Source organism: Thalia democratica, chromosome 6, assembly GCF_965202585.1.
Source record: "Thalia democratica chromosome 6, ktThaDemo2.hap1.1, whole genome shotgun sequence".
Lineage (NCBI taxonomy): Eukaryota > Metazoa > Chordata > Thaliacea > Salpida > Salpidae > Thalia > Thalia democratica.
In genome coordinates this window covers 29,906,306-29,930,492 of record NC_139170.1, presented here as the reverse complement: position 1 = coordinate 29,930,492, position 24,187 = coordinate 29,906,306, and the positions used below count along the sequence as shown (strand labels likewise).

General features: G+C 23.6%; 1 protein-coding gene across 1 annotated transcript; it reads right to left on the bottom strand.

Annotated features, from left to right (window-relative positions):
* Positions 1-3,618: 3,618 nt before the first annotated feature.
* On the bottom strand, positions 3,619-23,489 carry LOC145838940 (M-phase inducer phosphatase 1-like). Its single transcript, XM_082946559.1, has 5 exons — positions 23,422-23,489; positions 4,628-4,727; positions 4,359-4,489; positions 4,042-4,243; positions 3,619-3,798 (listed from the first exon to the last, which is right to left on the bottom strand). Exons 1-5 carry the CDS (start codon positions 23,487-23,489, stop codon positions 3,619-3,621), a joined length of 681 nt encoding a protein of 226 aa, XP_082802685.1.
* Between the last annotated feature and the right edge of the window lie 698 nt (positions 23,490-24,187).

Here is a 24,187-nt window from a genome sequence, read left to right as displayed (position 1 = left end):
TATGACGTCACCCACTGCTGATAATCATGTCCCCTTCCTTGCGTGGCAACTCCTTTTATCAATTTGTTTGATAAAAAATCTGCTTGGATCCAAATATCGGAAAAGCCGACTCCTTTAGGAAAAAGTCAAACTAAGGAAGTATTATAAGTAGCTAAATTCTAAAGTGTTGCGCTACCAACATACATTTTTGTAAATAAATAAGTAGATTACGAAGTTATATAAATTGTTTATAAAACAAACACATTATTAGGCTTTCTTACTATAAATTATAAAAGTTTTTAGTAGTTTTAGTTTGAAGATGTAGTATAATTAATTAGTTGTAGATAGTACTTTACTTCTCACGTTTAAAAAACTTTATTTTTTTTGTTAGTTCTTTACTTTTTTATTATAAGTATTTGTTAATTATTGATAATTTTCTTTGAGTTTATTGAAAGTAGTTAAAAATATAAGCTTTTATTAGTCAAGTATAAAAATTATGAAGCTAAGCTACTAAAAACTGAAGAACTATATCGTCAACATAAAATAACAAAACTTTGAAACTTTCTATATACCATATATTTAACAATAATAGTTTTATAATGTTGTTTGAAAATTTTTAAATAAAAATTTTTATAAATTAAATGTTTTATAAATTTTTATTATTCATCATTTAGATAAAGCATAAATAATTCTGATTATATATACATGCAATTTTTTAAAGCTGATCTTAGAAAAAAGTTTAAGAGAACAAAATAAAATAATTTATGTCCGCCTTTTCTTTTCAAACTTTTAGCAACGTGTTTTGCAGATCAGTTAAAACCTACATAAAGTTCGGTTTATAGAATTTTATATTTACCATTTGTACGACCGTTTAGGTTGTTTGTTGACCATCCTCCAATGCCAGTTGTTCCAAGCAAACGTCCATGTTTAGCAGAATGTTCTTCGTTACAGCAATGACTTCCTGCTGTTATTTGATTATCAGGAATTATCTTTCTACTTTGTACTCCGGCACCGCAGATTTCACCTTGAATTTAAAAGTTTGGTTTAAAATTTTTCTTTGCGTACTTTTTGATTTATTCATGTAATCAATACATTATTCATTTTTGTTTTATATGTGCTTTAATACCTTATAGTATTTTTTGACGTGATTTATTAAACCTAATCAGTATAGCTTTTTTGATACTGATTTTATGTATTAACAACTGAGTAAATGAGTTTTTATTTATTTTACCTTTAATTTAAATTATAAAATAACTTTAAATATGGTTGTTTTAATATTCTTCTTATTAACATTAAAAACAAACTTTAATAAAAAAAGTTTAATTTTTTTTTACTACAATAAATAAAGCATTATGTTGATAAAAGATTAAAAATAACATACTTAAATCTGTTTTAAAATATTTTTTTTAATAAATTGAAATCGAATACACTAAATTTTACTTTTTAATTTGTCATTGAAACTCTTCAACAGAAGTTCATTGAAGTTTTCCAAGTCACTGATTCTACTCTCAAGTCCACCAACCAAGCCACTGTTATCCGATCCTTTGTCACCTCTCGTCCCCACATCTCCTTTTTCTCCTTTAGCTCCCTGCTTACCTCGCCTCACAACTTGCCCGTTAGAACCAGCAGGTTCCGAATCACACACGACTCTGCACGAATCAGTGCAAGTCTGGCCAGTAACAAGTACAACTGACAGCGCACAAAACAAGACTGACAAAAGTGCTGGCCTGTACATTTTGCTTCTGGCAACCACAGCTTGCGTTATGAAAAATTTAAATAAATAAAAAACTGTCGTTTTTAAGAAGTTTTCAGTAAGGTAAATATTTGTTTAGTCTTACTAGAAGGTCAGTGTATAAAAGTACGGTAATACATTAGGTGGTAAAACAAACTTATTTTGCTAGAATTCAGCGGTTCTTGACCTTTTTTCATGTCTTACATCGTTTTGAAATGCTAACACCAAATCTACCTTCAATATACAAAACAGTGTTTTTTTTTTTGGGAAAAAGCCTATAATTTTAGAACTTTAAGTTTATAAGTTATAAAGAATCTTAAAATTTAAATAGTTTAATTAAGATAAAAAATTATAATTTAATACTAACTAAAAGTTAAAGATAAAATTAATAAACATCAATATAATTAACTTTTAATAAAGAAAATTTACCGCCTAAAACAAAAAAACTCACCCAGGATTAAGAACCGCTGTACTAGATACAAAATATTCGATTAAACACGTTTTGACTCCACCAAGAAGTTTTAATTCTTTCAAGGCTACTTCATTTACTTAAAGCACTAATTACAGAACTATAAATAAAAAAATTACTAACTAGAGGTACTTTTATTAAGTCATTCATAACTTCGTTTCGATTCGACATCGGTGTAAAGTCGTTCGGTAAAAAAATTTGATAAAAACATAAAAGTAAATTAGTAGCGAGTTAACAAATATAAAAAAATCTTATATGTTAAAGCTGTTGTTAGTAATTTGATACTTTAATTCCTTGAACGTTTGTTTTTTTAGTTAAATTAAAAAATAAAAACATTGCGTTCTATAGCTTCTTCAATAACTTTAAGTGGATGTTATATTAAAATTGCTTTATTTGGCTTGTTTTACAGCAGTTCTAGTAATCAATTAATAGTTAAGAATTTTAATCAACTTAAAAAGAATTGAATTTTTTACAAGTTGTCTTTATTTTGCTATTGAACACTCTGCATTTGTCATTTGCTTAAAATGAGGTTTTTTTTTTAAGTTGTGTTCTATAGAAAATACTTAGAAACTTAAAAAGATGATATGTGAAAATTACTTTACTATGGGTATCGTTAAACAATGAAATAAGAGCATTTCATTTCGAATAACTAAATTAAAAATTTGTAGTTATTCAATTATATCCCAGAAACTGAGGTTACTGTTGTTAGAACTTTTTTAACAATAACAGTAATAGTTTTATTATATGTTTTAATTTTAAGAAAACAAATAAAGAGATCTCAACTACTAGAGGAGAACTAATAAATTTATTTATTTAAGACTTTATTTTGCAAACTTTGTTTTGGTCAAAGACCTCATCAGTGCTTAAATAAAAAGTCTATAAAGACATGTCACAACCATGGAAAATATTATTTTAAAAATTAAATAAAAACAAATTTTTACTTAAAACTTTTTACTTAAAACACATTAAATTTTAATATCAAGATTGAGTTTAAGGTAAAGTTTAAACTTTTGTTATGTTTCAAAATCAAGATAACAACAAAAATAATTATAAGAAGTAATAGTATTACAGTAACACTTTCATTTAAAAGTAAAATATGTCATGTCTTATGTGTTTTTTTACACAAGTTTGGTTATTAGTTCAGTTTTAAACAGCTGTAGTTCAAACATTCAATCTTTCAGCCATCTAGTGAATTAAACTAAACATAGTGTTCATAAATTTTATGACTGCTTATTTTGAAGACTGCTTATTTATATGACTGCTTAAAACTAAGCAAAAGTAAGTTTTATACAAAATAAGAATTTTTATACACAGTTTTTATTTATAAAAATGACCAAGCAAATCATATGTATGTCTATAACTTATAAAATTTATAAAGAAAAGAGAGCCTAATCATAAAAAGTACTAAAACATAACAAAATATTGTAAAAACAAATTATCATTTCCAAATGAAGCTCATAATAGCTGAAAACCAGGATTTTTTTTGAGGGTGCATCAGTAGAGCTTCAAGCTTTTTCTCTTCGCCTTTAACTTCAGAAGCCCACTCTGGTTCATCTTCCCAGAATTGTTGTGATGTTCTGTATCCACTATATCCTGGAAGGGAACTCTCAATATAACCCTGTTAAAAAAATGTTATTCTAAGGCTTTTAAGGTTGGTTGCTTTTTTGTTAATTTTATCACAAACCTTAAATATTTATTTACATTTCCAACGATATGTTGTGATTTTATGAAGATTTATTTATCAAACTGCTGAAACATTTGATACTGAAAATCTAAATTTGAAATAATTTAAAACATAAATTTTAATTTTTTTGATATGCTAAAGAAAAAAAAATTAAAGATTTAAAAAACGAAAGCTAACCGAATTCAGGTTTGCTTGATTTGATTGCCAAAAGTCATAGTACCCCCCTTTTAGAACAAACATTATTGGCTGAACTAATTTTCCTCCATTAAATTCCTTGTCCGCTCGTCGTACAAAGTTGAACATCCTTCGAGCTCGCTTGTCGTTCAAATCATCGTCGTAGAATATCAGAACGCGAGACCTCTCTCCTTGCTGAACAAATCTGTGAATATTTTAAATAATTTCCATCAAGTATTCAGACGGTTTTGTTTCGAAACGTGTACATTACAAAAATATTATTTTTGAAAAAAAAGGTACTGAAATCAAAAAAAACTAACTCTTCTACTGCTTTCATACAACTCCAAATGTTGACTGCCCCAGACAAATGGCCGGCATCAAACTCCCTTTTTGATCTTGTGTCGATCAGGAGAAAGTCGAAGGAATACTTTTTTATTAAAAAGTTGATGATCTGTTTAATGATTGATTTTATTTTTAGTAAAGCAACAAACGTGAACATTAGTAAAATTAGTACAAGTATTCAAAGTAACGTACCACAAATTATTTATAGATCGTAAAGTTCATCTGAAATTAAAAAGAAAACACTAACATTCTCGCTATTGATTCCGTCTACTTTCCACTCAATATCGCTTATTAAAGGCATCAACTGATCATTGTCAATGTAAGACGTGGAGTGAAAATATGATCCCCTAAACGTTATCTTTATGTTTTATAAATGTAATCTTTGAAACAATATTAGTACTTTATCAAAATATAATTCATAGTATAAAACGTAGTACATAATCTTAATTTTTAAATTTCTGTACTATTTTAGGTCATTGTTTTTCATATTAAAACTGTAGGAAGAACTTTTAAAAAAATATTAAGTAAAGTTTAATTAAATATTGATATATTAGTAAATTTTGTACTATATATAATTACTATAAGAATTTAATTTATCAATTACAGTTGCTTAAAAATTTCTGTAGTTTACTTATGTTATCATATAAGTACTACAAAAAAACTACAACTATAACTATTATTTTCATATATTAAAGATAAAAACTAATTCAACCTACTAAATAACTTAATTAAAACAAATTTAGTTAGATATTTTATAAATATTTTTTCAGTAAACTTACATAATAATAGTCAGAAGTTGTCAAGTAGTTGTACAAGTCACTGGTTGAAGCTTTTGTTTTCAGAATTGAATTGTTCACTAAAGGATTAATTAAACAGATGTGAAACTTTAACTTTTTGTATTTTGTGAAAAAAGCTTATGACTGTGTTGCGCAAATTACTTTCAATGGTATATTAGAGCGAGTAAACAAATACTTGACCTAGTATTGTATATATGTTTTTTTTTCAATAAATTAAAAATAATAAATTGTAGCAAAAATTTGAGTTTGACGAAAACTAGAGAGCTTTTTATTGATATATCTGAGTTTGATATATTTACTCGGTTTTACTTTTACATATTAGTTTTGCTAACCAATTAAAATTTTTTATTATTAAAAGTCTTTATAGATAATGTATTATTCAAATTCGGTTTAGAGTGCTTAATACTTAATAAACAAGGTAGAGAAAAATATGTTTACTATCAAACAAACATTGGCTTTGCATATGCTTAAGATTAGATGCTTATGTATTAAACCGTTTTAAAAAATGGCATTTGTTAAAACTAAAAAATATTTTTTACCTTGATTCGATAAACACCATACCAGGGGCGTGTCTAGACTTTTTTCAAAGTGGGTTCACAATTTTTTTTGTTCTTGTACGCATTTCTTAGGTATACACTGCTAGTTAAGTACGCAATATTTAGCCGAAAAACTCTGTGTTTAAAATGCTTTTTTTTGTGCTTAGAAATAATAAAAAAAAATATAAGTAGTTATTCTGTATTAAGTTTACATAAGTTAAAACTAAAAAAAACAGAAAAAAAACTTACAAATTGTATATCAAAATTTAAATCTGTTATTTAAAACAAAAATATTACAGACATAACTAACTTACTCTATAAAAAATAACTTTTTTATCAGGAAACAATATTATAAAATTTTAAAAACTAGAACAATTTTTCATAAAAAGAATTTCAATTTTGAATTAAATGTTAATATAAATTAAGTTCTTACAAATTTTTCTTTTAAACTTTAAAATCTTTATATTGATTTATCTATTTATAATAAAAATATTGTTTTTTAAGTACTTTAATATATAAAAAATGAGATTTCACTAAAAAGAATGTTTAGACTATGTAAATAAGTTAAAATATTTTTATAAAATTTTATTCTAGTTTTAATTATTTTATAATATTATTTCCTTATAAAAAAGTTATTTTTTATAGAGTAAGTAAGTAATGTTTGTAATATTTTTGTTTTTAATAAAGATTTGAAATTTGATATACAATTTGTAAATTCATAACACTTAAATAAAACTTAAAGAGAATTTCTATTTTGATTTAAATATTAGTATGTATGAAGTTCTTACAAATTTTTCTTTTAATTTTTAAACCAATTACATTTGTATATCTATTTATAATAAAAAAAAAATTCAGGTAATTTAATCTATAAAAATTGAAATTTTTCTAAAAAATTTTTAGATTTGTACAATTAAATTAAAATATCTTTATTATTATCTAATTGTTTGGCTGATATCGCAGGGATTCTAGTGATGGTTTTGAAATCTCATTGAATTGAAAATTTCAAAAAATCAAGAGTCAACTTTGTGGTCAACAGATATACAAAAATAAAACGTCACAATAAAAATTTTATTTAAAATCTATTTCAGCTAGAAAAAACGATCATTTTTTGTTAAGGAAACCTTTTAAACTTTCAGTGTTATAAATACAACATTCATTATTCAAAGTTTTTCAAATAACCAAAACAATGTCAATAAACAACGTTTTTAGTGATATTCTAAGATTTTTTTTCTTTTTCTTTTCTTTTTTTAGGGGGTTCACAGGAAACCAGTCAAAACACGCCCCTGCACCATACTAGAAAATTACATATAAATTTTGATTTGTTTTTACCTAAAAAATTAACGATTATTAGCCTTTTTTATTTTTTGACATCTTACACTTATTTATTTGATTTACACTTCTAGATTTTAAATTTAACTTGTGAGCATTTCTGAACGAATTGTTTTTTATATTTAAAATATGTTGACAAAATTTTATAAATATCATATCTATTTTTGTTAAAAAAATCTGTTTATCAATTTTTAACTTGAAGTATAGCAAACTATAAAACATTTAGATAAGAAATAACTTTTTAAGCGTGCATATTTATTTATATTTTCTATACATTATCAGTAAAATACTTTGTTAACAGTTTCTAAATTTTTTTCTTTTTGTGAAGTTTATTTTGTAGTTTACCTTTGAAAAAAAAAATTACCTGTCACAGGAGACATTTATGAATAAACTTAAATATTTCAAACTATTTAGTTTTACACTTTTTAGGTAAATCACAGTAGAGTTGCAATAAATTCAAAAATTTAAAGATTTTTGCCTACTTAAAAACGTTTGTTTGTTTTAACTTTAAAAAGCAATGCCTGAGTAATTAAGTAACCATTTGCTTATATAAATCCGGCAACTAATGTTCACTTCACATCATTTATATTTGTATAGATAACTCGAATAATTTGATATTGACCAACAGTTAATAAAAGCCTGATTTCATTATTATAACTACCTAACAAAAACATTTAACATTTTATTAACACAAGTAGTGAGGCAACATTTTTTTTTTACTTTTAATTTAAGTTGAAAATAAAGTTCAACAAAGGTTTAGAGTGACGGCAGACAAACTGCGGTTCGCAATCATGTTGTTTAAATAAATGCAGTCAGATACTTATATAAGTTTAAACATTTTAAACTATATTTTTTATTTATTTTCAATTTAAGTCCATTGATAATATCTAAAGCAATGAAAATAAACTGTGCTTAGGCTTAAAAAAGACACTTTGTCTTCTTTACAGTATTTTTCTTAAATGAAAATATAACTAAGAGCGTTCTTAACAGTATTAACTAAAATTTAATGTTGGTAATAATCAAAGTAATTTTAATTGAATTAAATTATTTTATTTTGAATTAGTAAGTCTAAAAGAATTTATTATTTTATGTGATTAAATTTTATATGGTTATATTTAATTTAGCTACATACATAGAAAATTTAAAATACTTTTAATTTTACTACAAATTAAGTTTTGATTTTAATAAATCTCCATTTATACAATATTTTCTACAAAAGTCTTTTAGAGAAACTAGCAATTTTAACAACTTTTAGCAGTTAGAAATTGCTCATTATGTGTAAAATTGTCTTTAGGTTAAATTGTAAATAAAATTATCTATTTTTATTAACCATCTCTACAATAATAAATTTTCTTGACTAAAATGAAAGTTTAAAAACTCAGCTTCTAATATTTTTTTTTGGATCACAAATTACTATGTCCTTTATGCTACTGTATTTTCATTACTCTCAAATTAAATTAAACCGGTTCAGTTTAAATTTTAAATAAACAATATTGGCATGCATCATTGTACTCATTAAACTAAAAAACTTTGGAAGTTTATACATGTAAAGGAATAATTTTTAATATATAAAAGGTATTTTTTATGTGACTGGAGTTGATATATACAGATTTTTATAGATTAAAATAGATACTTAAATTACTCTGCACTTTTTTTATTGGATCATTTTGTAAATTAAACATATTTTAATATTATTTTAAATTTAATATAAATCGTGAAGGGACTAGTAAATCAAAGTATTATGATGTCTAATTGTTGTCCTACTACTTAGTACTATTTTTTTATTATTAGACTTAAATGTTATTACTTTAAACAATATTTCTTAAAATTATTAAGAAAAAAAAAAAATTATTTTTTTACCATAAGAAGTTAATTTATTTTAAATATATCAATTTATATTCCTATAACTATGTTTACTAATACTACTTGTAGTGATAATGAGGTTTCAGTAGTACTACTATCTGTAGTAAAAACTGTTAAAATTGTTTAATTAGACCATAGCTATAAAATTAAACATACTAGCTAGAACCTAAGTGATAATATTTATTAAATACTTTAGTTTATAGTACTTATTTGACTATGAGGCGTAATTTTAAATAGTTGTTAGAAATATTGTGTTTTAAATCCAACTATCAGTGCTTTTTTCATGTATTTATGCTACTAACTTGCTGTGTAGTGATTTAAACTTTGCTAGTCTATACCACTTTTAATAAAACACTTATAGGCTTTATTAGAAAATATACCCTTACTAAAAGGTACTTACTAATCAATAGCTTATGGTTATAGTATACAAAATTTACCCTTTTTTTAACGTTTTAGGAAAGCAGATTTTAATTATAAAATTACAGTTAAAATGTTTTTGAAATAAATCGATACTTTACTCATATTTATCTAAACATACTTATATAAAATAATTTAAAACTTTTTAGACATTCGTGTTTTTTTTTTTTAAATTTAGTACTTATGATTAAAAGTTAATATTAAATTTTTTTATAATAATTTATCAGATTTTACTGTAAAATAAGTAGTTTTACTTGAAAATTTTGCACGTTTTAAGTATTTTATTTTAAGTTTTATGTTTAACAGTAGTCTTATTTGTTATTAAAGTTGAAACATAAACTGACTTTAGCAATCTATCTCTATTCTTTCTTAAATAAATCAGTTGTGAGATGACTACTGAACTCTTATGTTGCGTTTCATAAAGTATTTGCTTTTAAACTCAATAATGTTTAATTTTTTTTTAAACTTTAACTACAAAAAGGTACAAAAATAGTATGCTTTAAATTAAAACTTTATTATATAGCAATGGCTAGTATATTAAAAGTCAGTTTGAGCTTAAAACAAGCTAAGTCAGCTCCAAAAAGAAGCTTTTTTCATAATATTTTACATTTCAAATGTTTAGTTTCTTTATTTTTAATTAATTTTTGAAAATTTTGTGTTAGTTGGGTTAGGGATAAGGGTATATATAATATTTCTTTTAACATTATATCAAAACTAATTACTTATTTTTTTAGCTCAGACAGACCTTAAAGTATACTTTCTTATATTAATTTAAATAAGTTTAGACTCACCAAAGTATGTAACAGGACTACATTAGTTTTTTATATCGGGTTTAACTGAATTATACTAGTAAAAGAGAATTTAGTATTTTTAATTTAAAACAGGGGTCAGCTTTTTTTATAAGTCGTGGCTTATGTTTTTCCGAAAAATACTTTTGGTCTGCACTGTATAGAAAAAAAGACTGTGCGAGCCGCCGTTACAGGTACGCGTATAATATTTTTTCATTGGCATTACTACTATTTTTTAAACATTATAGTGTTTTTGTAGTAACTTTTGATAACATACTTCAGAATTTTACTCTTTAATTAACTATTTTGTAAGAGTAGTTATTTATTATACTGAGAGTAAACAAAATTATTTTAATAATATTAGTATTACGTTATTTTAAATATAATTTATACACACTTTTTTCTAAAATGTTAAATGTATAAGCAATTATTTTACGCTATAAAAAGTAAATCTTTTAGATAGGAAATATTGTTATAAAGTATATAAAACTATAATAAATAAATATAATTTTAGTTAATGAAAATTTAAAGATATTACTAAAGATCAGGAGTCGGCAGACTTTTAGTGATCGCAGACGAAATTTTGAAAACAAAAATATTCGCGGGCCACAACTGTAGTTTCAGTTTTTGCTCTTCACTTCGAACTTAGAATAACTGGTGTAAATATGTTTTTTAATCGTTGGTCGCAGATATACCTTTCATGGGCCGCATCCTGTTTAAAATCAACACCTGTTTGTGGGCGCACTTTCATGTGCCGCAGTTTGCATACCCTGATATAGATAGTGACCTTTCAAGTTTTTTTATTTGAATTTTAACTTTCTTTACATTTAAACATCTTTTGACAATATAATATGCTTGTGTTTTATAGTTTAAGTTATAGAGTTAAAATATCTATTGAAAAATATAATGAGTAGACTAAGTTATAGCATTAAAATATCTTTAAAAGACAATTATAATGTGCCCTGATAGTGTAGGGGTCCTACTGATTGCTTTGTTAACTCTCTCAGTTGAACAAAACCTTACACAAGTACAAAAATCTAAAAAATATTTAGTAAAACAAAATTTTAAGGAAAATGTTCAAGTGTTACTACATTAACATTTTAGTCGAGTAGTTTAAATGATAAGGTCAGTTTATTTTAAATGTAGGTATCAGGGGCGTAGCGTGGGGAGGTGTACTGACGCATGCATGTCACCTAAAAAAAGAAGAAAAAAAATAATGTATTATCTTAATCCTTTAATATCTAATTTTACTTTTTAATTTGTTTTTTTATCAGCTTTGTTCATGTGGTATTCAAAAATCTAAAAGAGCTTTTGAGTATAGAACATACATAGCCGGGTTCCGGTGCGTAAAGACAATTATGTACCGGCTTTGATGAAAAACTGCATAAAGAAAATATTTTAAATTCTTAAACTTTATAAGAAGTAACCCTCAAAAAGCGCACAAATTTTGTAGTCCACCGAATTAGTTTAACAGTTAAGATTGATTTTTTTACGAGGAAAAATGCTAACATTTTGTAAACAAGCTTTTAAACTGATAATGATTTGAGAATAAATAAACTTTTATAAATTGAGCAATAAATGACTGCTAATAAAGTAAAAGTTAACAATAAAAAATAGTAATAAATTACTTAAAATTATATAGAACAAATAATAAAAAGCAAAAACATTTATATATATAAGTAAAATTGAACATAAATTAAATAAAAAAATAACAAATAAATATTTCATACTGTGATCAGTGTTAAGCTCACTATAAAAAAAAGTTTTATTTAAATTTGAGTAAACTTAAACTTTTAAGAATAGTAGTTTCTAATTTGCTAAAATATTTGAAAAATCAAAGGCTGTTATTCTATTAACCATTGTAGTTGAAAAGTTTATCAGTGTTTATAACAAACTAATCTACTAATTTTTTTAGCCATTTATTTAGAAATATTGCTTATGACTCTCATTTTCATCAGTTAATTTATTTTCATTTTCAGTAGTTATGTATTAGAAAAAGTAAAGTATAAACATTTTATTGGTTGCATAGGACCAAAATTTTAGTAAGTTTGAGTTTTTAAGTAGTATTAGTTCATATCTAATAAGTACTTGGTTATTAAAATCCACTGTTACAAAAGAAGGATCTCTGTATTCTGTTTAAAAATATATATATTTATAAAGAAAAATTTAAGTTTGGTAATATTTATATTTTAAACAACTTGAAAAACCAAAATTTATTTTTTATTAAGTACTTAATATCTACAAAAAACTATTTATTTAAGTTTAGGTCATAAACTATCAAAATTTTATTTATCAAGGTTTGTATTCTATAAACTGTTTATGATGTTAAAAAAATTATGTTGAATTTTTTTTTTAATAATGGAGGAAAAATAAGATTTTTTGTACAGTTTAAGGAGTTCCTTAAAGAATGACCTTTAAAAATTTGTTTTTTGTACACTTTTTTAGTATCAGATACTTTTATAAAACTGTTATCTGAGGGTTGCCACACACTCAACAATCTCAAGACACTCAGGGGTCAGGACATATTAAGTTTACAAAATGTCTGTATGACTCAGTACAACGCAGGATATTTTAAAACTATTTGTTTAACTAAGGCTAACTCAGAATATTTTTGTTTAAATATAAAAAGCTCAGGATAGCTTTATTATATTTTAAATTTTCAGGATTTTTTTTTAGGTTTAGAATGAGGTTTAGTTGATTCAGTTACATCTTTGTCGTTTTATGACCAATTTTGTTAAAGAACTCAATTTTTAGTTTTAAAAAAAAAAAATTAAGGAATTGTAAAACTTAATAATGATTTAGGACTGTTTAAGGTCATTTGGGACAGTTTTTAATTACTTCAGGACACCTTTTTTGTCTTAAAAAGTGGCATCTTAGACAATTTCGAGTTAAATTGATTTTTTGTTGTAAAAAAGTATATAGTAGCTCATTACAAAATAATTAACAATTTTTATTTAATTTTTATTTAGATTTTTGATTAACCAAAGTAGTATCAGTGATATTGTATAGAACCTTGCAAAAAAAAAAAAGAAGTTGCTAATTGTTGAAGTTAAAATGATCAGGTTAAAAAATAGCAGACCAAAACAAAATGTTTCTATTGCTAAGAAACGAAGTTCAAATAGTACGAAGTTTGTTCTATTACTTTTAGTAAAATATTATTTATTTTTAAACTTTCTATCTACAAAGTTTTACAAATCTATGTTTAACAAAGCTTAAAAAAATCACATATAAAATGAAAAAGTCTATAAAAACGAGTTTTTACTAGTTTCTTCTAATTAACAATATAAACTTTTTAAATTTAAACATTTTTTTAGTTTAAAAAGATTTTTAGATGTTTCTTTTTTTAATCTTTAAATTTTTACATCTCATTTGTATTATTTTTTCAATAAAGTTTAGTTTTGTGAGTTTATAAACAGTTTTATGTATATATGTTTTAACTTTCTTGTTTATTCTTTGTATTTAAAATCTGACTAAACTTTACGTTTTTATTTTTGTTTGTTTTAAATGATTTATATTTTGAAATAAAGTTTTTCATACAACAAAAACAATTAATTTAAAATTAAACTAAAAACAGTAGAAAGCCTAGACAAAAACTCAAGTAAAAATAATTTAAACTTGAGTGAAGTTTTTCATTTTTCTTATAGATTTATATGAGAAGTATTTTGTCTTTATAAAAAAAGCATGTTTTTATTAAAATTTAAAATTACCATTTTCAATGAGCATAAATTTTATAAATGCTTGCACAAAACTTGTAAAAATACTAACCTGTATTAAACAAATAATTATAAAACGTTTGGAATTATAGGACCATTAAAAAAAGGTTAGAAATGTAGTTTGTCCATAAAAGATTTTTTTTTCATCTAACACTCAATATTAGGAAAGATATTTTAATAACACACATTTGTATGTTGTGTAAGTAAATAAGAAAACCAGAAATATAATTACTTATATAATTTCTTTTACAACGAAAAAATTTAGTAAAATATAAAAAAGTTTTAAAACATTCTTTACCTTTTTTAGTTGGCGTTTAAAATAGAGCATTTATAAGAGGTTATACTTTCAATTGAAATGCAGTTACAGAAAGTATGACAACTAACTGGAAGTAAAAGTAGTTATTTCAAAAAGAAGCATAAATATTTTAATAACTTGTGTTTTGACCGAAATTTTTTAATAGTAAAGTAAAAAAAAAACCAGACATCTATTAATTCTTATTAGATGCATCCTCTTTAAAAACAAAAATTAAGCTATTTAGTTTAGCTGTTAACAAAAACAATTGACTATACAACATGGATTTTGAGTGGTTTTACCTATGTCTTTTAAATAAACGTGATATTTTCATACACCTCGTTGACTTCAAAATAAAAGTTAGGTTCTTCCAAAAAAGATCTATAAAAAATTGAAAGTTTTTATATTTATAAATTCATTTATATAGTAAAATAAAAACTATTTAGATAATTATAAAACAAATAACATTTATTAATTTCACTGTTTTAAAATTTAACTAATAACTGATTCGACTAAATCTTTAATTCAATGTTAGTAATTTTTGGTTATAAGAAAGTAATGGTACATTTGTTTGCGTTCATAAATAAATAAAGATGTTTATTTTTGCAAAAATGATTCAAAAAAAAAAGTTATACCATATTTATTAAATAAAAGGTTAAATTAAAAAAAAATAGTTATAGTTGCTTTGTTATTAAAACTAAGCTTACTTGAATTTGGCGTGTAAATGAAGTCTTTCAGATACTGTTAAGTGTGTTTATTGCAGATTTAACCTAAAAAGGTTCGACTTTACTTTTTTGAAGAAAAATATTAACATAATCTATCTGTTAAATAAAATGAATATATAAATAAACAGTAAAATTTTAGTCATGATTTATATTAAAGTTTAGCCTGCTTCAAATACTTTTTTATAATTATAAGGTTGTTTAGTCACGATTTTTGTTGAAAAAAAATTTTCACTTTATTAATGAAACCTTTGGTTAAAATAAGACTTTAAAATCTAGGTATATAATTATGACAACATTGTGACATATAATAATGTTATTGTTTATAACAAAAAACATAACAATTAACCATTAAAAAATGATAAAAAGCAAAAGGCTACTATGAATAAAATTACTTAAAAGCTTGTAACATGTATACAAAGTTTGTACAACTTGTTAATACCATTAGGGATCAAATTTATAGAAAAAAAAACATTGGCTGTATTTAAAAAAAAATTTGCTAGAACATACTTTCTGTCGAAAAAGTATAATAATTTTTGTTAAATAAACTTTTTTTTATTAAATCCATTACAGCTGTGAAGTATAAAAATTTGTCAAAGTCAATTTTCTTGGCATTTATAGAAAAAAAAACTAAAAGTCTACAACCACTTTCAATTTTAAAACAATTTACTTCAAACTCTCAGAAAGAGATCTTGATATTATCACAAACCACTTGTCATAAGAAGATTTATTAAAGTTATAATATTTTATGAACCAAATAAGAAATTAAGTTCTTTTATTTTATTTAAAAAAATTATGTCAAATTATTGGGAAAAATAAAACTAAATGTTATAAACAGATTTTTCCCCCCTCCCTATGGCGTCAATTAAACAAATGATAAAATTAATAAAAATACAAAACCAAGTTTTGCAAAACCAATAAAAAAACATCGAAAATTTCAAGTCTAAGTATAGTAATAACATAAAATAAATTTGTTACTAAACTATTGAATAATGCTATTATTAATAGTATTTAATAAATTATGGAAAACATAATTGAACAATATTAATGGATTTTAAAGTAATAAAAAAAAAGTGTATTTAGACATTGTAAATAATTGATTTTACAACATTAAATTTCATTTATAACTTTTTGTTTTAAAAATCAAAGTTAAAAATATTATAATACAATACAAAGCATACTATGACCAAAGTTTTAAGTAAAGCTATTTGTCTATCATAAACTTTATAAAAAAACAACCAATATTACAGTTAATTTAGAAAATTTAAACTGAATCTTATAAACAAGTTATTTGCCTCCCTTTCACCCTATGACTCCATTAAACCATTTAATTTACTTATTAAGTGAAAAGCAAATTTTGTTTATGAGGCGAACTTTGTTCTGAACTCAAAAATGTTATTTAATTATTTATAAAATCTGATAATAGCCATCTAAAAATTGAAGTCTAAGTTTATGGAAAATGTTGAAAAATGCATTGCTAAACTGTTAAATAACAATAATTACAAAATTGTGAAAAAAAAATATCAAATTTCGAGTAATAAGTGAAATAGGATTTTAGACTTTACATGATAAATGATTATTTGTGCAATATTAAACTCAATTTACATATTATACTTTAAGAAGTAAATAAAAAATCTTTTTTTTTTTAAACAGAGGTGAAAATCTTAAATCTGCTTTCAAACCCTTTGCTTTGAAATAATCAGTAAAAAAAGCTGGGTTTTTCCAGAAAAATAAAATTGTGTCGTTGATTTCAAAGTATAAATACTCAAATTTGTATTTTAATTACTATAAATTGTTACATATAAAAAAACCCTTTAAGTCATCAACTTGTTTCCACGATTTCAGGTATCTTTATTTTTGGGTGGTTGAACATATAAAGGTGGTAAATCTTCTGAGTCTGGTAAGTTTTTTGTTAACATTTCCACTTTTGTTACCTACAAGATGCAAGTGCTTAAATGATATATTTAGTCTGTAACTTAAATATTATTAGTACATTAAACAAAAAAAAGTTTAGTCATTAGATACTTACCTAAATTATTAGCTAAAACTTTAAAATAGTTTAAAAAAATTAAAATTTTCTCAAGTATTTACTTCAAACAAGATACATGGTTATCAACCTTTGATTAAAGGGATACCCTTAACTTATATGAGTATTTACATATAATTTATATAAGTCAAAGATAAAACTACTACAAATTGACAATAAATACCATAAAACAGCAAGTTTATAAAATTAAGGCAATTAAAATAATTTTAATTCAAGAAAAAGTTCTAATGACTAGCATGAAACTCAACAAGTGTCAAAAGTAACTTAAGTTAGCATGAGATTCTCATCAGTTTTTAACAAGCATGAGTTTTCCTGAGTGTGTACAACTCATAAGACAAAAAACAAGGTGATAGAGGTAATAAAAAAATAAACAAAACATATTGGGTTTAAGAATAAAAATCACTTTGATATACCTGTTAGCCACTTTTAATTTACAAATCTATTTGTAAAAAACTTAAATTGAGTACTATAACTTTTAATAAAACTATGTAGATCATACAGTTATTTACATTTTTTTTATAAAATAAAAAAGATCCGATGGCTTTAACACATTATTAGTTAAAAAAATTAATAATTATTCATCTAAATAAATGACAGTTTAAAGGTTGTAAATAAAAGTATTAAGTTGTAAAAAATGAATTTAAAGTCATTGTATTTCTTAAAGAAATAATTTTTGATAAACTTAAAACAGGTGAAAAATTCTAATTTTATATTTACGTTAAGAAATTAAAACAATTTAATATATAATGAAAATAAAAGGAGATTTGAAAAAAGATGTTTAGCCAAAAACCATCAGTTTTGCCTATTTCATCAAAGTTGAGAAAAAAATTTTCTTAAATATGTAAAAATCATAAAATTAAAATAATCCATAACATTATTTATATTCAATACTATTAAATTTTTGGTCAAATTTACTATCTAAATAGTGGAAGATACTTATTTCTCAAATTTACTATTCCATCATTACTTTCAACTAACAGTTAACAAATTAGTTATGATTAATTTATTCATTAGATGCTTAAAATTAACCTTATTAAAAAAAACAATAAACTAACATTAGAGGCATTCATACATTTAAAAATAATTTGTTTTTTTATTGTTAATCTAAATTATGTTTACAAAAATTGTGTTTTCTTAATGACTTATTATATACAACATTTTCTTTCATAATAAATTTTAATCCCACTACCGGGGATTTTCGATAAATTTGTTTTAGTTTTAATTAAAAGGCGGCGCTTGTTACCATGTCTGCTTACCACTACTTTTAGAGCATTTTTTTAATAGAGAGTTTCTTTGTCTATTATACAAAGTAAAAGTTATAATGTATTAAGTGTTCTATCGATAAAATCTTACTATAACTAAATTTGAATTTAAAATAAACACATTATACTAAATTAATCAACCCCTTTAAGGAATAGGTCAACTTTTTTTCTTTGTAATGATACCTATTTCATCTGGAGTTTTAATGTTGATGAAAACTTAGATCTTGTGACAATAGAAAATACTGTTGTTTAAACATTGTTTTAGATAAAAAACAAATTTATAAAACAATCAGCAGTCTGAGTTATCTAGTGATCTGTGTACAAAGTAAGATCGAGTAGTAAAAAAAACTTTTTACCCTATGACCTAATAAATTTAAAAAATTAAGTGTTAATTGAAATCAAAAATCTGCTGTCCATAGAATTTTACTTAAAAAGTTTAATAAAATGACAATATTTAAAAAATTATATTTAATAAAAACTAAAGCAATGAACCAGTTTTTTTTGATAGAATTAAGTCTCAAACTCTACTCATTCAAATGTTCTAATTATTTAAACTTCATTTTTTAAATTGTTATCATTAACTTCAGAATGTATTCAGGTTAATGAAATTTTTATGCTATCTTATCCCTTGATAATACTTAATTTAAAAAAAGTCTTTATATGTTCAAGTTTCATTTTCCATTTAGCTAATAATAGTTTTTCGGCCAAATGGAACTTTTGTTAATAGTTTTGAATTATGGATGAAAAAGTGATATACCAAAAATAAATTAACATTTAAGGGACGTATCTAGGCACGTAGCTTTTGGTACGTTTCTGCAAATTTACAGAAACGTAAACATTTGTGCAAAAAAACTCGCTTTTGTTTCGATTATTAAGCTTTTAAGACCTTGTTTCTCTAGCTTTCAGTATTCGTTTATACTTAGTTTTGCACTCCTGAGAGATAATTTTTACATTAACTGTACTCTTTAGCACTTTTAGTTTAGTAAATATTGAACAAATTGGATACATCTATACATCTAAATTTTATACAAATTGCACGGTGTAGTTTTTAATTTTTAAATAGCAAACTATAGTAAAAAGATCCATTTAAAAGCTGTAGATTTGGTTTAAATGACGTGAAAGAATAAAAAAGTAAGTGTGAGAGAGGATCTTGTATTATTGAAGTGTTTGTAGTGAGTCAAAAAGAACTTAATTTTTTTTGGAATTTAATTTTTTTTTGTGTTACAAAAGAGCAAATACAGATAGAAGATATATGAAAAGATGAATTTTAAAGTAGATGAACCTCGAAGTAAACTAAGATGAAGAATAATACTATCTGAGTTGAATGTTTTAAGATTAAATCCCTGTGGTTGACAAATATACAAAAATGAAAAACTTCTGGACCAGTGATGATAATATTATTTCCTGAAGTTTTATCGAGAAGATTAGAATCTATCAAATCAGAAAAAATAACACAATAAGACATATGGCTTGCAACAAGAAGACAAAGTGAAAAACCCAATATTATAAACATTCTTTTAAGAATAATATAAACAAATTATAGTTTTTTTGCTAATATTTAAGAACTTTATTTATTAATTAAAACTTATTTTAAAGATTTCATAAGTGCATAGGTTAGTAAAAGTTTTTATTTTTTCAAGATTAATATAAACAAGTTATAGTTATTTTATTAAATTTTTTAATTAAAACTTGTTTTAAAGATTTAAAAATGTTGAGACAGGTCATTTGGTGGCACATCAAATATTTAGAATTTTTTTTATAAAAGTTGTTCTGAAGTGCAGTTAGGTGAGTTTTTTAGTAATACTTCTGAAATTAATCCTTCAATTAATATTAATAAACTTAAGCCACAATTAAAAATTTATTACCAAAGGGATAGCTTGTGTGAAGAATCATTGGAAAATTATTAAAAAAAAATTTTAACGTATATCAGTTTATTTCTTTAATCAATGTTTGATAGATGATAAATGGTTTTAAATTAAGTTTTATATAACTTTTTCAATCTAAGATTAAAAAGAATAAGTTAATACTATTTATATTAATAGGTGTATAGTTGTATTATTAATTCTTAAAAAGTTTAAAAAAATAAAAATATATATATACTTTATGTTTTGAAATCTTTATGTTTGAATTTATTTATATGTTTTAAATTGCATCTGAAAAATGTTGATGTTTAATATTGAAATTTTGTGCTTTTTTAACTAAGTTGTTTTGTTTAACAATTTGTTTTTTGGTAAGAAAATATTTCATTATTTTTTACAGCTTTAATCTTTATGCTGCCAAAACTGAAAATAACATTTTCAAAGATGTGTACTCTTCATTTCTTTATGAATTATTGTTGACAATAATAAAGTAATTGTACGTCTAAATTTTATCTAATGTTGTGAACTTTTTTATTCTATATCTCTTTTGTTTTTTATTCAACTCCTAAAGTTTATGGTTTTTATCTAATAAAAGCAACAATTTTTGCAAATGTTTTCTGAATTGGGGAAACTGTTTTCAAAGTTATATATTTTAGGCCTATCCGTAATACTCTTAAAATTAAATTTTTAATTAATATTTTTATTTTAAAATTAATGTTTTATAGGTTCATAAAAGTTGCAATATATAAATAATTATAGGGGGTCAAGAGCAGTACTTATTGCCTTGTATTCAGTTTTTCAGTATACTTCAACATTCAATTTATTTTAAGTTTTTAAAAACTGCACACTTTCATATTACACAAAAGGTATTTAAAACTACTCTATCCCCTTTATGACGTCATCACACGTTATTCTTGATTTTTTTTTGCAGATTCGTAACTCTTTTGAGCTAGCTACGTCCCTGGACTATTTAACAACATATATTAAATTTAGAAAAAAAGTCAAACATTTTATGTTTAAACCTATAAGAGTTATATAAATTAAAATAATAACTAAATCTTTCATATTTATATCATAATTTGGCAAATTTATTAAGTTGTCAAAAGTGCTGCCAAAATAAGAAATATTTTTTTTTCCAGATATCTAATTTGAAGTCAAAAATTAATTTTTTTTCGTAAAACGTAGAGATAAAACAACTAAATTTAGTTTAAGATTTTTTGTTTTGAATTTCTTCACAAAACTAAAAAGTGTTAAAATGACCAATTTTTCAAAAAGACTCCCCAATATGTTTTTGATTTTACTTTGTTTAAAAGACAAAGAAATTTTCTGTTAAACATAATAAAATTTACTGCTCTAACAGTAATAACAAGAAAGGTACACATGCTGAAGTGAGAAAAAATAAGAAAAGAAACATCTCTGCAAACAAATGGTCGTGTTTGATATATGTAACTGAACTAAAGTTCAGCTAAATATAATTAATTTTTAGAGTTATTGTTTTAGTGATTAAACTAACTTTGATTAAACGAAATGACTAAATTTAATTTAAATTTACTACCTTCTTAAACTATTTCATTAGAAAAGCACTATAATTCATTTTAAAATTTCGTATTAGGTAACTTTTAACTGCCTTTTAAATTAGGTTACATTTACAACTTAAATTAAATAATATTAATTTTTTTGTAAAAAACTCTTACTTAGTTAAATTATATTATTTTAAAACCAAAAAAAAAGTTTTAATTTAGTTGAAAGTGAGTAATAAAAAGTTTAGAGTCATACTACAAATAACTAGAAAACTAGAAAAAATAACTAGAAAACTATACTAAAATAAATAATAATTCTAATTGAAACTGGCTGTAAGACCAAAGTATCTTTATAATTAAGGAAGATGGTCTAAAAGTAAAAACGCATAAAAACTACCAACAATGTTTAGTTATTCAAAAAAAATAAATATCATAACTAAAACCGACCAAAAGAGCTGAGTAGTTCCTGGGAAAATTAAATTCCTACTTGTTTTACAACTTTGACAGAACTATCAAGTTGGAACAGTCTCTCAGAATCTCAACTAACTTGTTGCGAATTGCTTTACTGAAACTCAGCGCTTTAACTGATATGAATTGCTGTTAAGTCAAAAAAGTTTTTAAAATAGAATATTTTGATTGGGAACAAACACATCTAATTAGTTTACAAAAATTGTTAGTTAAGTAGAAAGCTATAAAGTTTGTTCAAATATAAAACATAAAAAATAAATTTATACTACTTTTTAAATTAAAAATTAAAACAAAAAAAAAAAAATTTGATACAATTACAAAAAACATTTTTCAAACTTAAAAGTTAATTAAAAATAAATGTATGTTTACTGATTAATAGTGTTATAAGTTTATAAAATGTTCGAAGATAATTTAATTCGTCTTAAATTGCTTTCATATGCAAAAAATGTACATTTGGTGCATTATTATTACAACATTAAACGTTTTTATTAACTGAAAACTGTGGATTTTAATGCACTTTGACAGAAGAAAAATCTCCTCTGTAAAATGATATATAAAATTACTGTTATATAAATATCTCACTAGTGACCGGTGAATAAAGTTGCAATATTGAATTGCAGCTACTCTAGCAAAATGTAAACTATTTTTTGTTACACTTTAATTTGCATGCATTTACTTTAGCAGAAAAGAAATGTTTACTTTTATAATGTATCGAAACAAAATGAAACACAATCACAATCATAAAATAAAGTAATTATGCATTTTTTATGCTGTATTGAAAAAACAATGTATGCGTAAAAACTGTATTTTAATATATTCTTGCTTTATGTATTAGATTATAGCAACTATAGCAAAATAAAAACTATCGTTTGTTACTTTCTAACTTACATGACTTTACTTAAGAATAAAAAAAAAAATTTATAATAATGAACCGAAAAAAGTTTTAACATTAAAACAATATTACAATTTCAGTCAAACGTTAAGGCTATACAAAATACTAACTAAACAAGTTTTTTGTTTTACAAACACTCAAGTTTTTGATCCAGTATTTTAAAGAAAAAAATATGTATCGCATTAAAAACTTAAATGTTTGTCACTTATTTCAATTAATAAGTAAAGAAAATAAGATTAAGAACAAAAATAATAAACTTACATAAATTAAGTATGTTTTCAATTTTCAAATTAAGATTGAGTAGAATTTTTTCCACTGCTGTGGCCATTGATTATCATGTACCGATCCCAATGCATTTTAATTCTATAAACAAGAAATTCAGATATTTTTTCTGGTATACTCACATATCTTACTGCAGCTCCTGAAAAATCTGTTTAAACTTGTTTTTAAAAAAAAATATAATAAAAAAATAACATATAACATTTTGTATTTACAATCTTGTTTCTACAAAATAGTTATACTTTTCAAATGCTTACCAAATAGCTGACATGGCCAGCCTTATCTGTTGCCTCGTCAACAAATAGGGAACAAGGACTATCCCCATTATCCCTTTTCAGCAAATCCTTGCACATCGGTCCAAGAGAATTTTTTACAATGGCTATACACTTGATAAGCCCGAAACGAGCAGATTTAACTTTTCACTATTTATTCTTGCCTTCAAGCACTTAAGTAAGCAACTACTTGAGGCCATTGTAACATGCAAGAAGACGAAGAAACCTGGTGTTTTTGTATTTATAATTCTACTTACAGATAATTGATTGTGAATAAATAAGAACTCTATATCAAAAATCTGCTCAAATACTTTTTTTATTAAAATAACGAAAAGCCATACTACAACAAATTTTGTGAAAAAGCCTTTGTGGTCAAAAATATTTGAGAAACTTTTTTCAAGTTTTTAGGGAGTCTGAAAATTAATCTTTGCTGTTTTCTTTGTTTACTAATAGGTTAATTATTTTAAACTTTGATAATTAATTTCGTTTAGTTTTTTATCTTTTTTATAAATTTTCTTTTACTTAAAATTTTTTCTGATTATGTCAACCTATGTAGAAAACATCAACACTTCTTTCTTTTTTTTTTAAGTCATTACAACTTTAAAACTATTTTTAATTACATTCAGCACAGTGGGCTGGCAAGTGGCAATTGAACATGTTTGTAACTTAAAAATGAAACCAAAAGATTTTTTTATTAACTTAGAGCTGGGCTTCTTTTTTTTAAAGTTTGCTTTGGTTCTTTTCTGCTATA

What these genes read in the sequence shown, in the direction of transcription:
- LOC145838940 (XM_082946559.1), bottom strand. Translation starts at nt 23,489, where the DNA reads ATGGGGATAGTCCTTGTTCCCTATTTGTTGACGAGGCAACAGATAAGG. An exon ending in ACGGAATCAATAGCGAGAAT is followed by an intron (nt 4,490 to 4,627) that starts GTTAGTGTTTTC and finishes ATCATTAAACAG; the next exon opens with ATCATCAACTTTTTAATAAA. An exon ending in ATCAAGCAAACCTGAATTCG is followed by an intron (nt 3,799 to 4,041) that starts GTTAGCTTTCGT and finishes TTTTTTTAACAG; the next exon opens with GGTTATATTGAGAGTTCCCT.